This window comes from Eptatretus burgeri, chromosome 2, assembly GCF_056783735.1.
Source record: "Eptatretus burgeri isolate ZD-2024b chromosome 2, Ebu_testis_v1, whole genome shotgun sequence".
Taxonomy (NCBI): Eukaryota; Metazoa; Chordata; class Myxini; order Myxiniformes; family Myxinidae; genus Eptatretus; species Eptatretus burgeri.
The window spans coordinates 14,405,388-14,424,807 of record NC_140962.1 but is presented as its reverse complement, the minus strand read 5'-3'; the positions used below and the strand labels follow the sequence as shown (position 1 = coordinate 14,424,807).

Here is a 19,420-nt window from a genome sequence, read left to right as displayed (position 1 = left end):
GCCATTGAACTGAGGTCAACAAAGACGATAGGCTCGTGCTGCTTCGCGTCGTCCTTCGCGCGCTCCCCCGCGGCTCCCCCAGCTCGAGCGTCGCTGACCCTGGTCCTGGTCCTGGCCCTGACGAGGCGCGTGCGGCTTCCTCACCGACGAGGACGAGGCATGAGGCACGCCCCTCCCTCCATCACGGGAGGTTGAACATGTGGGGCGTATTTAATATCGCCCCGCCCTGCGCCGCGTGCACCAATCACCGGTTGCTTCCTCTTGATGGGCGGTGCCATTATCAGGAGGCTCCACCCCTCGCACCAAGGTTCTCTCATCAAGGCCTTGCGATGGAACCGCGTTTATTTCCACGGCCTTGAGATATCTCCGCCCTTTTCGAGACCCTGTGGATGGAGTGGCTCGCTCAACGAAGGTTGGAGCTTCCGGTAGAAGAAAGCAGGGTTTGGGAGGCGGGTTGGGTATATAAATATAAATATATAATATAATATAAAAACATACATATTGAACGGAACGAACAGGATAACTATAAAGACAGATCGAGGAGCCTCCACAACCTGCAGGGCATGGTGTGCGGATCGCTGCTGCCATAGGACGGTGCTGCCGAGCGAGACGGTCAAACACAGGCGTGAACCGGGTCACAGGTGTAACGGACATGTCAGGACGGTCGGCTCCGGCCGCGCAGCTGCGCCTCGAGTGGGTCTACGGCTACAGAGGACATCAGTGTCGCAACAACCTGCACTACACGGCGGGCAGGGAGATGGTGTACTTCGTGGCCGGGGTCGGAGTGGTGTACAACGCACGAGAACACAGACAGAAATTCTTCCTGGGACACACGGATGATATCATCAGGTGGGAATTCTCTTTTAATGTGTCTACCCGGATGGTCCGATATGGATATGGCTTTCATTCTCAATCCATCAAGAGGAACCGTTTGTAAATCATGAAGTTTATTGTATTTTTTTATTTAATTTCAAAGTTTTCTCAAACCGTCGGTAATCCACCGGATCGGTTCACCAGGTGTGCACACATTTGCAAACATCTGTGATCCTTATGTTGTCGAGGGTATATTGCATGATGAGCCACCACGCGTCGCACGACGTTTGCATTGTCGTTAAACGGGTTGACGGTCAACTGAAAGGTCATGGTGACCATATCGGCCACACTTCCACCACCCACCCTCTTCCTGCGTGTGCCGGTCAATCGTGAAGGTTCCTAAACTTCCACGAGACGACGAACTTCAACACCTGACGACGACGACGTCCATTCATTGACAATCCGTGTTGTCATATTAAACGGGATCAGCCTCTGAGCGTCGCACTAAGCCTTGGGCATCTGTTAATGGCCTCTTGTTAACCTTGTGGATTGTACTTCTTACCGCGTCCCGTCCATTATCGAGGAAAGGATCTACGCTACCCAAGCCCTCGTCTAAGCCTGGTGTCGGCTTCGCGGTTAGGGTGGCTGACTCGGGACCTTTGGCTCCTGAGTTCAAGCCTGGTTGGCTGCTCAATTAATACCAGGTGGGGTTGACTCAGCCTGCAGTCCTTCCGAGATCGGCAAAATGAGTACCAGTGTATCGGTATTTGGGGCACTGCATCAGCGGCATAGCCGTGCCCCAAACCAATGATGCAACCAGCAGCCATAAGGCTGCACGAGAGAGAGAGAGAGAGAGAGAGAGAGAGAGACAGACAGACAGACAGACAGACAGACAGACAGACAGACAGACAGACAGACCCCGACACACAGACCCCGAGACCCCTCGTCTCACCTCCTCAGTCTTGCTGATACCTCCAATTGATTGAATATATAATAAAAAGACCGAGGTGGACGTGCACGTACGGGTGGAGGCATCTTCCCCCCACCTTGGTAGCCTTTAAGCAGCAGGCTGGATTGGTGGACAATACTTCTTTATTTGCAGCGGACAGTGATTGATGCATGTAATCTACACTCGCACAAGAAAGGCGTGTGTGTGTGTGTGTGTGTGTGTGTGTGTGTGTGTGTGTGTGTGTGTGTGTGTGTGTGTGTGTGTGTGTGTTTTGCCATTTTTCTCGGAGATGGCCAAACGGATCTTCGTCAAACTTCCAGATGTGCCTCAGTCAGTGCTGGGGAGCGTTTTTGGCAAAACGAATGTTTTTATTATTATTATTTTTTAATCGTTCTATAATACCGAACCCTTCGTAGCCATGTGAAAAGTATTATCAAATAATCCCTGACCCCGTTCCTTAGTGGGTGTAGGGAAGTGTTTTAGGTCCCCAACAACAATAACAAAAAAACTAGAAAAAAAATGAGATTTGATTTCTTCAAAATAACAAGAGGATTAAAACAGCACCAGGTAATGCCAGATACCCCTGGCCTGGTACTGAATAAATAGAGATACTGTTGATTAGAAAATATTGTTGAAATGTCTAAAATGATGCACAATAGGAGGTCAAGTTTTATCCAAGCATGACAAAGCCAATCATTGTCTTTTCTAGTTTGTGGATCACTGGAGAAATGGGATCCTGTGTTTATTAATCCCAAACCATCTACTCTTCCCCAGTGCAACCACTGTGTGTGTGTGTGTGTGTGTGTGTGTGTGTGTGTGTGTGTGTGTGTGTGTGTGTGTGTTTTAACATTATTTAAAAAGGTTTGAAGGTCAATTGTGAGGCCAGTCTGGTTGTGAGTAGAGACGGATTCACTGGCAAGGTTACATCCCAATGATTTTCAAATCCATTTCTTTCCTCCGAGATGTCCTTGTCCAGTATATCGACCCTGCTGGATAGACTACCAATTCTCCCTGATAGGATACCATCGTACTGCTGACAAATCTATTCGGCAATATGTCAGAACGGCTGAATCGTCCTATAAATGATGTGCCAATGACGCCTTTTGAAAACCCGCTCTGAAACTCCGTTGCTTGCAATTACACATGTGGTGATTCCGTGTAAATTACCTTGTCATTAACATTGCATGATTTCTCCCTGGATGAATCTTCTCTGCCCTCGCATTAGACTTCGTTTCGGGTTTGGAGGTTTTATAATGCGACTTTCAGCTGGATGTAAGCCAAACCATCCTGCTCCCAAAAATTAATAAAAATTAAACATTAGGGACTGTTGTGTCGGCAAGCAGGATGCTTTCGCATGGATTTATTGTTGTACTCACTTCCCCCCTCCACCCATCATGCTCAGAACTCTTACGATCTTTTTCTTTCCCTCTCTAATGCTTCCAGAAAATCCATAATCATCTCAACCCATCCATGTTGTCACGAGCTCTGGGGATATCCACCAGCTCAAAAAGTCTCAACAACTAGTTTGTTGCGAGCGATCGCAGGAACGAACAAACCCAGCAGTTTTCAGTCCTCAATTGGCAAACACTACATTTACACAGTCAGGGGGGGTAGCCCTTTCCTGTGCAACTAGACCCGTCGTACAGAAATACAAGTTCGACAAGTAATAGCAAACAATTACCCCAGAAATATTCTCAACATTCCAGTTAACAAACCTCAATTAACTCCTAATTAACATTCAAACTTGAAACCCAGCAAGCTCCATTTAAACCTATAACACCATGTTTCAAAAAGGTTTTGAACGATATCAATTGAAATCAATCGATGCACACACACACACACACACACACACACACACACACACACACACACACACACACACACACACACACACACACACACACACACACACACACACACACACACACACACACACACTCACACACACACACAGTTACAATCAGCATTGTATAAGTCACAAATTATGTAATTACTGCAACTCTCAGCATACAGAGAAGGACAACGAGACAGAGACTTTTATTACCAAAATATAAAAAGGTGTCACAGGTAGTAAGCACAACAGTTGCACACAGTTTTTCATGACGAGCAAACAAAAATGTATGTAAACAAACAAGAGGGTATATCGGAGTCAGCTAGAAAGTGAATATTAGCTGACTCGGATATCTTACAACAGGCATTTTTTATACACCACCATTTCTCAAAAAGTTGTAACTGGGAACAACAAACAAACTCCAGTTCCATTCTGGAAACACAAAGAGCTTTAAACATTGCCGAGGCGCCTGCACTACAGAAATCATTTTGTAATCTTGACTTTCTCATCTTGCACTTGGTCAACTTGGCTTGCGAAAGGAAGAAGTGAATTAAATTGTTATTGAAGAATTTGAGGGCCCAGTAGGGCCAAATATGAAGGTAGGGAAACCAAATCCAAAGGAAAGATGTTTTTAGGCATGCATATAGAGGGGTCAGATGGGAACGGCGTCGATACGCGCGAAGCAAGCTTTCAATTGGTCCACAAAAGGGACATTGCTTACTTATCACTGGCGAGAAGCGGTGAATCGGGCAATTTGTAGGTAGTATCCAATGTGTACTTCTTCATTGGAGATCACCAACACATTTTGGCACAAGCTGTTCATAGTACCAACCCCAATTTTGATAAAGGGAGGGGTACATGGTACAGGGAAGGAAAAATAAGGAAAGAGAGTGGCCAAAACGAATTGGTTCTAAATCAGGAGAGCCAGATAGACAAGAGTTAAGGAAAGGTGAGGAAGAGTCGGAGGTGGGTACAGGAGGGTTGTTTGTGCAAGCCTGTAAGGCTCGGTAGATGCGAGGCAGTGATTTTAAGAGGCCGTCTACTCTGCGACATGATCTAATGCCAACTGTCAAAGCAAGAGCAGCAACATGGAACCAACTATCATTGGTAGCATTTCTCAAGTGGCACACTGGTTATTGAGGCATTTGTAAACTAGAATGAAACGATTTTCATTCTCAAAGCCTTCAAAGAAAGAGTTGTGGAATAATGGTTCATTAAAGAGCATGAATCGAACAGAGGTCGAGGGGTCACAGAGATAGGTCAAGGCTTGCCACACATTCAGAAGGCTTTGGTGAAAGGAAGGTAGCAGTGATAAGTCTATCTTGGTCGAGTCCTTTAATAACAGATCCTGAGCAAGATCCAATTTCCCAGTTTGACATGGGATGCAACCAGTGAGCTGTCTCCATGCCAAACAAGGCTCGTACAAGAAGCACCATGCTGTTCGTATCCGGAAAGCCATGCTGCGGCACTTGGCATTTACAAACCCTTGGCCACCTTCCATCGTTGGTAGGTTCAAGATCTCTGGTCACAGCCAGTGCTTTCCTGACCAGAAGAAGCAAGTGACACACTTTTGAATCTCATCCATTATGACTGTAGGTGGTTGTTGTGCAAGCTCCTTGTAGCTTAAGGTGGAGGTGACTCAACTGTTGATGACTAGGACCCTAGGACCTCAAAGGGCGGAGGAGCTCCTTGTGAGCCAACGGCCATCCATATCTAGTGCCCAACTGTGTCTGCGGACATCCTCCTGCAGTTGGGTCACTTCTTATTAGGAGGTTGGTGGCAGGATTTGCACTCCGGCCACCGTAAAACCCTTCATTCCGCAAAACGCAAAAACGCAAAAAAATCTGAAAACCCACTCCGTGGGAGTACCTCCTGTGCAGCTTCCCTTCGCAGGGAAGCTCACCGGATGACGGGATTGGGGCAAAGCCTTCGGGACCCCCAATCTTTGATAGGAGGGAAACCACGGGGTAACATCCCTGGGTCAGATTGCGGGAGAGTGTGTCGGAGTGGTGCTGAGGTGTCGTCCACCAGACGGCGGTCTCCTTGGGTTAACCTGAGGCGGTCCCTTCGGGTGGGTGCCTGGAATGTCCTATCCCTAAGAGAGGATGATCACCTGTCTCTGTTATCATCTGAGCTCAAGCGTTTGGACATCGGGATTGCAGCTCTCTCTGAGGTTCGGAGACCGGATTGCGGCGAGATAATGGTGGGTGGTTACACCTACTATTGGTCTGGTCGCTCTGATGGTTACCATACCCAAGGAGTTGCTGTAGCTGTGTCCAATAAGCTGACCCCAATGATAATTGAGGTAACACCGGTTAACAAGCGTATTATGAGATTAAGGATTCGTCACTCCTTAGGTGTCATTTCCCTGGTCTCTGTTTATGCTCCGACTGAGGCGAGTGATCTCACCGTGAAGGATGCATTCTACGCCACACTCGAGTCTGTGGTTGATCAGTGCCCCAGACGAGATACACTTCTAGTCTTGGGGGATTTCAATGCATCGACTGGAACTGATAGGGATGGTTATGAGGTGTGTGTTGGTCCCCATGGGTCAGGAACTATGAACCAGAATGGCACTAAGTTCCTTGACTTTGCAAGAAGTCATGGACTTAGGGTGGCTGGTTCATGGTTTCAGCGCCCACAAGCTCATCGCTGGACTTGGTATTCCAACGCTGGCGGTGTGGCAAAGGAGATTGACCATGTCCTCATTGACGGTCGTTGGAGGATGATCCAGAACTGCAGGGTCTACCGGAGTGCTCAGTTCCTCAATACTGACTACAGGCTTGTTGTAGCAACTCTAAAGCTGCACCTTAAATCCTGGAGAATGGTACCATCCCAGCCGAGGCTGGATGTTGCCAAGCTCAGGGATGAGAGAGTAGCTGAGGAGTTTGCGAACAGGCTGAGTGGACACTTGGGGGGTCTGTGTGCTTTGGGGGGTCCTGAAGAGTTGTGGAGCGCCTTCAAGACCACCGTCCTTGATGTTGCCGGTGGATCCCTTGGAGCTCACCGCAGGGCAAAGAAGAATTTTGTCTCTCAAGGGACACTGGATACCATTGACCAGAGTCACAGGGCCAGGCTGAATGGCAGAGCTGAGCTGTTCAGGGAGCTGAGGCGTAAAACTGTATGTGCACTGAGGGTGGACAAGGAGGCCTATGTGCGAGGAATCTGTGAGGGGGTAGAGCATCACCTGTGGACAGGTGATTCTCGTCCCGCTTACAGGGGAATTCGCGCATTACATTCATCCAAGCCCATCCCTCGGAGCACTGCAGTTCGAGCAGAGAGTGGTAGGCTCTTGACAGAGGAGTCTGAAGTGAAGGCCCGCTGGGCCGGTTACTTTGAGCGGTTGTACCAGGCTGATACCCCAACTGTCGAGTTGGACGTCAAGGGTGTTACAATCCCTGTTGCTGACCCTCGAATCAACTGTGGTCCACCTAGGCTTGTGGAAACACGGGCTGCGGTGAACCAGTTGAAACGGGGCAAAGCTCCAGGGATCTGTGGCATCCATGCTGAACTTCTCAAGGCTGGTGGAAATGCTGCACTCGTGTCGTTGCATGCAGTTTTGTGCTCTGCCTGGAACACAGGCATCATCCCAACTGACTGGAAGAGGGGCCTTGTTGTCCCTCTCTGGAAAGGGAAGGGTGATCGCCAAGACTGCAACAACTACCAACAACAACTTTGCTCGGATAATTCTCGAAAGGGTTCGCCACCATCTGCTTGAGCACCAGCGTCCAGAGCAGTCAGGCTTTACACCAAAGAGGTCAACGATTGACCGTATCCTTGCACTTCGTGTCCTCACCGAACGCAGACGAGAGTTTCGGCAGGGGCTGCTTGCAGCCTATGTTGATCTCTGCAAAGCGTTCGATTCAGTGAATCGGGATGTCCTCTGGAGGATTCTTGGTCTTCGTGGGGTGCCACCAAAACTGATCGATCTGATGTCTGAACTCTACTCTGGTACTGAGAGTGCTGTGAAGTGTGGTGGTACCATCTCTGACTTATTTCCAGTTGTTACTGGAGTTCGTCAGGGATGTGTACTTGCCCCCACACTTTTCAGCACTTGTATGGACTGGATTCTAGGGAGGATGTCGGAGAGATCAAGTTGCGGTGCGTCATTTGGGAATGTCAAGATCTCGGACCTTGACTTTGCAGATGATGCAGTCATCTTTGCGGAGACTTTAGACATCCTCTTGGGGGCCCTCGAGGTGCTGAATGAGGAGTCGGAGCCACTGGGATTACGGGTTTCTTGGGTCAAAACTAAGATCCAGGCTTTCGGTGACATCTTGGATGCTGCTATCCTGTCTGTGTCTGTTTGTGGTGAGGATGTTGAGGTCGTGGAGAGATTCACTTACCTTGGCAGTGATATTCATGTCTCTGCTGGCTGCGAGTCAGAGGTCAATAGACGTCTGGGTCAGGCCTGGGGAGTCATGGATTCACTGGATCATGGGGTGTGGCGCTGCCGGTACCTGTGCGGGAGGACGAAAGTCCGAGTCTTCAGGTCCTTGGTACTTCCAGTCTTGCTCTATGGGTGCGAGACTTGGACTCTGACCAAGGATCTGAGACGGAGACTTAATTCCTTTGGTACCAGGTCTCTTCGGAGAATCCTTGGCTATCGCTGGTCGGATTTTGTGTCCAACGAGCGGTTGCTGAGAGAGACTCGGATGAGATTTGTTACCTGCATAGTCCGTGAGCGTCAGTTGCGGCTGTATGGACATGTGGCTCGTTTTCCTGACTCTGATCCTGCTCACCAGATTCTCTCAGCGAGGGAGTCTCATGAGTGGAGGAGGCCAGTGGGTCGACCACGTGCCTCATGGTTGCAACAGGTTGACCATCATCTCAAGGAGATGGGGATGGGCCTGGCATCTGCCTGGGGGATGGCCAGACGGAGACCCCTGGAGTACCGGCGGAAAGTGGACGCAGCGACGAGCTGTTCTGGCACATGCTCCCATACCTGACCTGACCCTGCCTTGTGAGAGCAGTTAGCATAGGAAGCTCTTGCATTTCAATAAAAGTAATTCCATATGTTGCAACAAGCCTTCCCAGTTGTGCTTCACAAAATTACCGGACCAAGAAACACCCACAGAAACTTAATCCTATCTCTTCTCCAGGGAAGAATGGTAGGACGAGAAAGGGGCAGAGGGAGTAGAGGGGGTAGGGGATAGTTAGATGGTTGAAGCTACAGTGTGTCTGTTTTCGTCCAATTGATTTTGGCAAATGATGCTCGACTGAAAGGAGTTAAGGCACTCATCATCTTAGCAACATCTTCTGAGTGATTGACGCAGATGCAGATGTCATCCGCATAAGTGGAAACTTGCCTTTGCCTCATGGAAAGCAAACCCAACTGAGGGTAATCTCAGTTCCTTCCATAAAGCTCGGAACAAGTGTGTATCTACCCTCAGGAGAGCCAGAAAACATCTTTCTCATCTCAAGTCTGAACTCTCAAACCTCTCTCCCTCCTCAAAGTCCTGGTGGCGTTTAATCAAATCTGTTTCTGGTGTATGTTCCCCCTCCATCCCCTCCCTTACCTCAAATGGCTGCACTGCTGATACCGCACGTGATAAAGCTGAATCTCGAAACTCGGTGTTTGCAGCTAAATCTTGTGTCCTAAACCCATCACTTTCTCTACCCACCTTACCCAGTCGCACCCAACTGTCCCTGGACTCTGTATCCTTTTCTCCTGACAAGGTGGAGAGCTTGCTTTCAAACCTCAACTCAGATTCTGCAACCGGTCCAGACGGCATCAGCCCACGTGTCCTCAAAGCCTGCTCTTCTGCTCTTGCTCACCCTCTCTCTGTTCTATTCACCCTCTCATTTGCCCAAGGTCATCTGCCATCTGCTTGGAAATCTGCTAACATCACTGCCCTGCACAAAAAAGGCGCAAAAACAGATCCCTGTAACTACAGACCAATCAGCCTTCTCCCAATCATCAGCAAGGTTATGGAATCCATCATCGCTTCAGACATGAAATTCTTCCTCTTCTCCAATGGCTTGATTTCCAATCATCAATTTGGTTTCAGACCAGGTCACTCTACCCTGGATATGCTGCTTCTGCTCTCCCATCAATGTATGGAGGTCCTCAATGCCAGACAGGAAATCCGAGCCGTATCCCTGGACATATCACGTGCTTTTGACACAGTCTGGCACCCTGCCCTACTCACCAAACTCTCTTCCCATGGTATTCGAGGCCATCTCCACTCATGGCTCGCAGACTTCCTCTCCTGTCGCAGTCAACGTGTGGCCCTAAATGGAGTTCTTTCATCCCCTCTTCCTGTCCAGGCTGGAGTTCCTCAAGGTAGCGTTCCGGGCCCTGTTCTTTTTCTGGTTTTCATCAATGATCTCTCGGACTCTCTGGAAAATCCTCTATTTCTCTTTGCCAACGACTCCACCCTCTGCCGTACCATCCGTCATCCCTCAGACCGGCAAGCAGCAGCTTCTTCGCTCACTGCAGATCTGCATAAAATCACAAACTGGTCAAACACGTGGAACATGTCTTTCAATCCAGACAAATCTCACACTCTCACTATGTCTCTTCGAAAGGACCATTTAGAAACCCCCCCCCCCATCCACTTTCTCAACAATCCTCTGGAAGAAGTCTTTTCCTTCAAGCTTCTGGGTCTCACTATCTGCCATGACCTTTCCTGGGAAAGTCACATTTCCAACCTTGCCTCAAAAGCCAGTCGCCGACTGGGAATCCTCCGTCGTGCTAAGTCCTTCCTCGGCCCTCTTGAGCTCCTGACTTCCAAAGCTTTTGTCCGTAGCCTGATGGAGTACTGCTCTCCCCTCTGGGCTGGTGCTCCTGCCTCCCACCTTTCTCGGCTTCACGCTGTCGAAACCAGGGCATTTAGGATCATCGGCATCTCCCGCAATGAAGCTGAGTCTTTGGGCCTCTCACTCAATCACCGCAGGTTGGTCGGTGGTCTTTCTATCTTCAACTTACTCCTCTCCAGCCTTGCCCCCCCTGCTCTCTCTGCGATTTGTCCCCACAACATTTCCACAGGACACTCAAGGTCCGCCAACAACCCCCTTCTGGTAAAACTACCAAAATCACGAATCACTGCTCATCTTCACTCTTTCATTCCTCTTTTTTCCCGCCTTTGGAATAAACTTCCTCACTATTCTTTCCCATTCTTCCCTCCAGGCTTTCAAAACAGCTGTTCACCACCACCTCTTATCTTCCCCCATCCAAATCCTCGATCTTTTCTACCCCCGATAATCCACCCAAGCCCACTTCCTTCAATTCCCCTGCTTTCCTTCCTGAAAGTCTCTGTAATGTCCATCTTCTCTTCGCCATGTTCCCCGTCCCATCCCCCATCCCTCTCCCTTCCACAGTTCACCTAATGTCTGTTCCCCACCCCTCTTGTCTCATGCCCCCTTGCTGAGTTGTGTGTTAGCTCTCATACGAGCCAAGACAAGGTATACAACAAAAAAACAAGAAAAAAGAAAAAAAAAGCGATGTTTTTTAAAGGGTGGGTCAAGTCTCCAATAGTAATGCCAGACAAGATTTATTAAGGGTATTTAAGAGGGGTTCAAGGGATATGTCATACAAAATTCCTGAAAGAGGGCAGCCCTGCCTTATCCCTCTCCCAACACAAAAAGGGGGGGGGGGTACGAGTTCGTTATTACTCTTTAGAAAGGTAGACACATTTGAGTAACATAACTGTATACAGGAAAAAAGAGGGCCAAAACCAAAGCTTTTTGGAACTTCAAAAAGATATGCATGAGATACACAATCAAATGCTTTTTCCTGATTGAGGAAGATCAGGCCACAACTTTCATGGTTAATCTCACAGATATCAATTATATCCCGCACAACAGAGATATCCTGAATATTGCGACCGAGAACACAATTCGTTTGGTCCATGTGTATAATGTCTTTTAGAAAGGGTCAGAGGTGTAAGGCCAAAGCCTTTGAAATCATTTTATAGTTCGTACACAACAAGAACACTGGTCTCAACTACGAGATGAGCAATGAATTGCCTTTTTTGGGAAGTGGAGTCAGCGCAGTTCTCCTGTAGCTCATATACCGGGAGCCCACGGGGCTTAGCTCAACCGAAGAGGGGAACAATTGCCGGCCTCCTGGTAAGATGCCAGATGATATTCACACCTCAGAACTCTGCGTCTGCCGGGACACTGCTGCTGGGTTGACATTTTGTGGTCAATATCCGCATCGCATAATCAGCATGAGCTCAACCTGGCAGCGGAATGGCCCCAAGTAGGTTTCTGATATTATTCGTATAGCATGTAACACGGTATAAACAATGACAGACGATTTCGCCGCTGGAATACCGGTGATAGACGCTAATTAGATGCTGCAAAAATCACACTAGCTCAACCCAACAGCGGAACGGCTAAAACCAACGCATAATGCTAGTAAGGGGTCCCCTGAGTACAAAAGGAGCACTGTCAGACAACTTTGTCGCTGGGCCCCCCAGGACAGACGCTCCCTAATTCGGGACCCTTTGGTTGCGCTAGCTCAACCCAACAGCGGAACGGTTAAAACTAATGCAGAATGGTAGTACCTCGTCCCCTGAGTACAAAAGGAGCACTGACAGACGACTTGGTCGCTGGGCCTCCCAGGACAGACGCTCCCTAATTTGGGACCCTTTGGTTGCGCTAGCTCAACCCAACAGCGGAACGGCTAAAAGCAACGCATAATGCTAGTAAGGGGTCCCCTGAGTACAAAAGGAGCACTGTCAGACAACTTTGTCGCTGGGCCCCCCAGGACAGATGCTCCCTAATTCGGGACCCTTTGGTTGCGCTAGCTCAACCCAACAGCGGAACGGTTAAAACCAATGCAGAATGGTAGTACCTCGTCCCCTGAGTACAAAAGGAGCACTGACAGACAACTTGGTGGCTGGGCCCCCCAGGACAGACGCTCCCTAATTTGGGACCCTTTGGTTGCGCTAGCTCAACCCAACAGTGGAACGGCTAAAAGCAACGCATAATGCTAGTAAGGGGTCCCCTGAGTACAAAATGAGCACTGACAGACAACTTGCTCGCTGGGCCCCCCAGGACAGACGCTCCCTAATTTGGGACCCTTTGGTTGCGCTAGCTCAACCCAACAGTGGAACGGCTAAAAGCAACGCATAATGCTAGTAAGGGGACCCCTGAATACAAAAGGAGCACTGTCAGACAACTTTGTCGCTGGGCCCACCAGGACAGACGCTCCCTAATTTGGAACCCTTTGATTGCGCTAGCTCAACCCAACAGCGGAACGGTTAAAACCAATGCAGAATGGTAGTACCTCGTCCCCTGAGTACAAAAGGAGCACTGACAGACAACTTGGTCGCTGGGCCCCCAGGACAGACGCTCCCTAATTTGGGACCCTTTGGTTGCGCTAGCTCAACCCAACAGCGGAACGGCTAAAAGCAACGCATAATGCTAGTAAGGGGTCCCCTGAGTACAAAAGGAGCACTGTCAGACAACTTTGTCGCTGGGCCCCCCAGGACAGACGCTCCCTAATTCGGGACCCTTTGGTTGCGCTAGCTCAACCCAACAGCGGAACGGTTAAAACCAATGCAGAATGGTAGTACCTCGTCCCCTGAGTACAAAAGGAGCACTGACAGACAACTTGGTCGCTGGGCCCCCAGGACAGACGCTCCCTCGTGGGGCGTTCCATGTCAAGTGTACACATTTTTCAGCGAAATATTGACACATAGTCTTAGATTTCACTCTTTTTTTTGTGCAAGTGTTTGTATCCATGGTAAAACATTGTGTCAATTTTCAGACCTGGGGGCCAATTGGGGCCCATTTTAGGTCCCCCCGCCCAAATTTGGGTGCCCCCTGTTGACCCACAATCTTCCAGTGGCCATATCACAGGTTGTAGTGGTCCGATTTGGATGATCTTGTTATCAAAATGCTCGTAAAAGCGAGATCTTTCGAATCGCGTAAAGCAAAATCACTCCGAAACAGTAATTCAAAAAGTTATAGTTTGGGGCGCCCTTTGACCTTGGGCCCCTGCTCCCCAGCCAAACCGATGGTCCCGATTATTTTGTGTGAGAATACCCCTTCATATACTCCAACACCTCAGCATAAATGAAAATGGGATCTCAATGGATTCAAGTGTGATGATGGTTTTATTGTTCGGGGACTCGGGTGCTGGACACACAATACGCCACAATACATAGCACAATATTTGAACACAAGATTTGCAATACACTATATCAGTATATTGTACGTAAATTTTCCACACGCACATGCAGGAACTGGAAGCGATACTAGTACGAGTAAGAGTTTTTCCTTGCATATTATCTATATATTAATACTGAAGGACCAATTTTGTGCTCCTCCTCGCGGTCGCGTCACGTTTTTCTCGGTACTGTGACCTGGACTGAAAGAAACATGGTACCTGTAAGAGTGCATCGCACATAGTGGAAATAGTCAAACTTCAACTCTGAAGCAGAATAAACACTTTTCGTTGAGATGGGGGCGAGGAGTGAAGAGGCGGGGGCAAGGGATGAAGAGATGGGGGCAGGGAGTGAAGAGGCGGGGGGCAAGGTAAGCAAATTTTTTGGCGGAAGTAAGCAAATTGAAAGCGGGAGACAAGGGGAAATGGGGCAGGGGCTGGGTTGAATTAGGCGGAGTTGAGTGTGAGAGGGTGGACAGGGGGGTGGGGGCCCAGGGGCAAGTGGGGCGGGAATCAAGAGACAGGGGGCGGGGAGTGACGAGGCGGGGCCGGGGTAATTACATTTTGGGGCGGGAGTAAGCAAATTGATTGGGCCAGGGGCGGGGGGGGAATGGGGCAGGTGCGGAGGATGAGTAGGCGGGGGCAAGCACACCCTGTCCAGTCCATGTCCCTCGAGTGTGTGTGAGCTGGTGAGGGTGGTTGAATGAACGGAATCCGTCTGTGACAGGGTTTCAGTTGGGAGTCAAGATTTTTTTGCCAACCAATGTTTTATTTGACAGCTGTGTTTCTTTTTTACTGATTGTGTAGGCTCTACCTGTAGCAGTTTTTGGTTCTACGGAAACAAGTATATCAGAAATGTCTAAAATGCAGTGATCTTCAATGTCAGGAAAAAATAAACTATTTGTGGGCCGGTTTGGATGAAGAAAATTCACTTTCACTTCTTGAATGCCCTGAAAGGCTTCCATGATGCAGGCAAGCCACCATTTTCCATCATAGTGCACTGTGACGTAACCTGAGAGTTTCCCGTTAAAAGTAGGTGTAGATTTTGAAATAGCTGACTCGATACGGTGTTCCTCGCCAAGGCTGAATTCGCTTACCTGAAGAGCAGTTTCAGAAATAGGGATGGAAGCATGAAGTTTTTGAGTTCCAGCTATGGTTTTGGCCGTTTTTAACCTTTCTTCCAGATTTCGTTCTTTCTCGTCATACGCCTCTTGGATCCCGTAACCGAACTTAATTTCATTCAAACCATTTTCAGCAAAGGCGAAAAGATCTTTTGGAGAAATAATTTGACTGTCGTAAGGTCGACGCAGGCTCTCACGTGTTGCTTCTCGTTTGACTGTACCTCCCACGCCATCTGAAGGGCCCTTGCCATGACTTGTGGCAAAAAAATACCATTCTGCGTCAATACCATTCTCTGATTTGTGACGACATAAGTTTATGAAGGTTTTGCAATTCTTATATTGGCCAGCACAACCGTCTGAGAAATAATAAAGTTTCTTTACATTTCCAAAGCTGGATTTCAAGTGTTCAACGAGCATTCTTTGGAAGAGGTGGATTGAGACAACGTCGTGAGTATTGCATTCTGATATAATCGTGAACGAATCGTGGTTTAATTTTCCATCGTCCGATTTGAAATAGTAAACCCAGGGGTGAATTGTCGCTTGAGAACAGTTCCAATGGAATCCTTGGGCCGCATCCTGCACGACAAACGAATAGTTCTCTGAGAAGTCTCCAATAATGACAAATTCTCCTTCACCGATTTCGTCTTTCTTATTTTTCAGAAACTGAGATTGGGCCTTGGCAATGAAGTCGTGTCTCACTAATTTCACCGCGCGTTCACAGAATTGATTAATGAATTCTTCCAAAGGCAGGACCATGGAGCTCAGTTCAGATATGTCGGTGGATGTCCACCGTTTAAACTGAATTTCATCAATATCCTCTAGTTCATAAGCACTCTGTCACTCTGTTTTGAAGTCTTCAATTGATGGGCAATTTTCACAAGTTCTGAAATACCATGCCGGTTGTGCTGGGTTACAAACTATGAGTGCTATCACGTGATGATAGCTAGGAAGTTCGGCTATCTGTGGCATTTTGGAACCAAACATCCTGAGTTTCACATTTTGATGCATCGTACATACACATACACTGTGTGTACCGCCTGAACCGGCCATGACACACTCTGAGGGACGGAGCATGGCGAACTTCGCAAATCCAACTTTCAAGCCAGGATTCTTCTCTTTGAATTTGTGAAACAGTCCCTTGAGATTGTTTAGTACCAGATGCTTTTGAATTCTGTCTTTTCCATGTACATTCCTGACCACCACACAGTCCTTTTTTCCCGGCATTATTTGGCTGACTTCATCACTTCGGTAAAATTCGGTTACGGCGGATTTCACTTCGTCAGGCAATATTTTACCCTGTTTTGGGATTTGGAGACGATAGCATACCATTTTCTTTCTCTAAATCTTTGGCTTGCACAGTCATTCTTTGGGAGAAACTGAATTCACTCATCTTCCCTCTGATGCTCATATTCCTCGCAAATATTGTCAAAATATTCCTCGCATTTCCTCATATTCCTCATATGAATTGAATTAGGCGGAGTTGAGTGTGAGAGGGTGGACAGGGGGGTGGGGGCCCAGGGGCAAGTGGGGCGGGAATCAAGAGACAGGGGGCGGGGAGTGACGAGGCGGGGCCGGGGTAATTACATTTTGGGGCGGGAGTAAGCAAATTGATTGGGCCAGGGGCGGGGGGGGGAATTACCCCGGCCCCGCCTCGTCACTCCCCGCCCCCTGTCTCTTGATTCCCGCCCCACTTGCCCCTGGGCCCCCACCCCCCTGTCCACCCTCTCACACTCAACTCCGCCTGCGAGGAATTCCTCATATTCCTCGCAAAATACGTATTTGCTCTGAACGGCTCGAAACAACGTATTTTTCTTTCAGGCTTGTGATCACCTCTGGCATGCAGTTTTCCTCACATTTTGACGCTGTATTTTGTGTTTTCTCCGCAGTGCTTGGTCCAGCAACTAGTTCTAATTTCTTTCGTACAGAATCTTCCACTTTACTTCGCTTTTCAGGAACGTACCCTGGGTTCCGTTCCGCCTTTCGTTTGTCGAATGGGCATTCACCTATCATCGATAACGACTGGTTTAATAGGTCAACTTCTGCTTCTCGCTCAAAAACCTCCTCGTCCTCATCTGTCGAAATAGATTCTGCAATGCCTTCGATAGTACCTTCTGATGATAATTTCGAACTGGTCGAAGATGATTCTTCAATACGCTCTGGTGACAACGAAGAAAAATTTTTTTTTCTGCACGAACTACAAAGTCTGTCATCTTTTTTCACCTTTGAAGAAAATTTCATCAACATATCATTTGACACATTGAGAAGATCTTTTCGTTGTTTCGTTTTATGGCAGCTGAACGGATCGCAACAGTATTTTCGGAACTCCTTTCGATCTTCAGTCACCATGCTTACTGCAAAATATGCAAAAACTGAGATTATCCCATTTATAACTCAATTCGATGATGGTTAGACAAAAAATATACACTTAAAAATCAATAGACACAATAGGCAGAATAATTTTTCGCAAATGATACTATATATATATATATATATATATATATATATATATATATATATATATATATATATAATAGTCCAGAGATGATGATTGTCAATTTCAGACATAAAGTCACCTGCCAGCAGGTGACGTCATTGGAACGATGACGGCAAATGCCACCCAATGTCGAATGAAGAATTAGTGATATGTGGACCCCGAACAATAAAACCATCATCACACTTGAACCCATTGAGATCCCATTTTAATTTATGCTGAGGTGTTGGAGTATATGAAGGGGTATTCTCACACGAAAAAATCGGGACCATCGGTTTGGATGGGGAGCGGGGGCCCAAGGTCAAAGGGCGCCCCAAACTATAACTTTTTGAATTACTGTTTCAGAGTGATTTTACTTTACGCGATTCGAAAGATATTGCTTTTACGAGCATTTTGATAACAAGATCATCCAAATCGGACCACTACAACCTGTGATATGGCCACTGGAAGATTGTGGGTCAACCAGGGGCGCCCAAATTTTGGGGGGGGGGCTAAAATGGGCCCCGATTGGCCCCCAGGTCTGAAAATTGACACATTTTTAGGCCTGCCACATTTGCTATACGGCGGCCGGACGCCCTCTGAATTGACAGAAACGTGCAGTGGCCGCAGAGTTTCTGAGGTGGCCTCAGGGGGGCCCTACGCCGTATGGCTATATTTTACAGGCCGAAAGGTCGCCGTGGAATTATAACGTGGAGTTATAGCTTTTTTCATTTCTACGTTTGCCGCAGCAATTCGACAACCCAAAAAAAAAAAATCTAACCCATTCATTCCCGTCCGTCTGGCCGCACGTTCGCCATAAGGCCCCCCTGTGGTCCCCCTGTGGTCCCCCTGCGGTCACCTTGCGGGCACCTTGCGTCTGCCTTAAATTCTATGGCCGCCGCAGGAACGCCCTAAGGTCACCGTGCGACATCAAATCAAAGACCGTACGGCAACCCCATATTTTCGGTCTCCACAATTTCTAAATACGCCGTGCAGCTCCCCGAAAAATAAAAATATATGTGACTGCTACATTGTGTGACCGTGGAAATACTGCGGCCGCCGTATAATTGCTAGTGGCCGCAGATTTTGGAGACCCCACGACCGCCGTGGCAAATGTGACCTAGGCCTTACCATGGACACAAACACTTGCACAAAAAAAGAGTGAAATCGAAGACGATGTGTCAAAATTTCGCTGAAAAATGTGTACACTTGACATGGAACGCCCCACTAGAGAGCGTCTGTCCTGGGGGCCCAGCGACCACGTTGTCTGTCAGTGCTCCTTTTGTACTCAGGGGACCTGGTACTACCATTCTGCATTGGTTTTAGCCATTCCGCTGTTCGGTTGAGCTGGCGTGATTTTTTGCGGCATCTAATTAGCGTCTGTCACCGGTATTCCAACGGCGAAATCGTCTGTCATTGTTTATACCATGTTACAAGCTATACTAATAATATCAGAAACCTACTTGGGGCCGTTCCACTGCCAGGTTGAGCTAGCGCCGATTATGCGATACGGATATTGACCACAGAATGTCAACGCAGACACAGAGTTCTGAGGTGAGAATATCATCTGGCATCTTTCCATGAGGACGGCAATCGTTCACCTCTTCGGTTGAGCTTAGCCCCGTGGGCTCCCGGTCTATCAGTGTGAGCTCACACTTCTCCTGGCTCTCCTGGAAAACCACAAGCAATTCGGGACCAATCAGGTCCCAAAACTTTCCAAAGAACTCTGCTGGCAGACCGTCCAAGCCAGGCGATTTCCCTCTGCCCAGGCTTCTAAGGGCAGCAGAAAGTTCTAGTCCAAGAGCATTAGGTCAAAATAGGCCCTAACCTGGACATTTTTGGTAACAAGCTGATTTTTTCAGGATAGGTCCAGGAATGTGTGTGAAATAACATACTAAAAGTCCTCATGAATCCTCCTTGAGCGTTTTCCGCAATCCAAGATGGCGTCCAAAATGGCCGCCTCTTCTGTTTTTCTCATAACTTTGCAAGCAGGTTTCCCCAAAACACACTTTAAATGTCTACATATATGTTTTGAAGTATGAGGAACTCATTAGAATACATCTTAAGAGATGCTGAAGCACGCAAGCTGTACATTCTAAAACACTATGGAGCTCAA

The 19,420-nt window shown here is 48.0% G+C and overlaps 1 protein-coding gene across 3 annotated transcripts in view; it reads left to right on the top strand.

The window, feature by feature from the left end:
• Window positions 1-314: 314 nt before the first annotated feature.
• LOC147031457 (echinoderm microtubule-associated protein-like 6) overlaps window positions 315-19,420 on the top strand; it is a 479,813-nt gene continuing 460,707 nt past the window's right edge. For 2 of the 3 annotated variants that reach the window (XM_085863486.1, XM_085863479.1), the window contains exon 1: window positions 316-849. In XM_085863486.1, the coding sequence (XP_085719612.1) occupies window positions 653-849 (197 nt within the window). In that variant the 5' untranslated portion in view covers window positions 316-652. Of the gene's footprint in view, window positions 850-19,420 lie in introns of all 3 variants that reach the window. The other variant, XM_085863494.1, reaches the window with a different exon arrangement.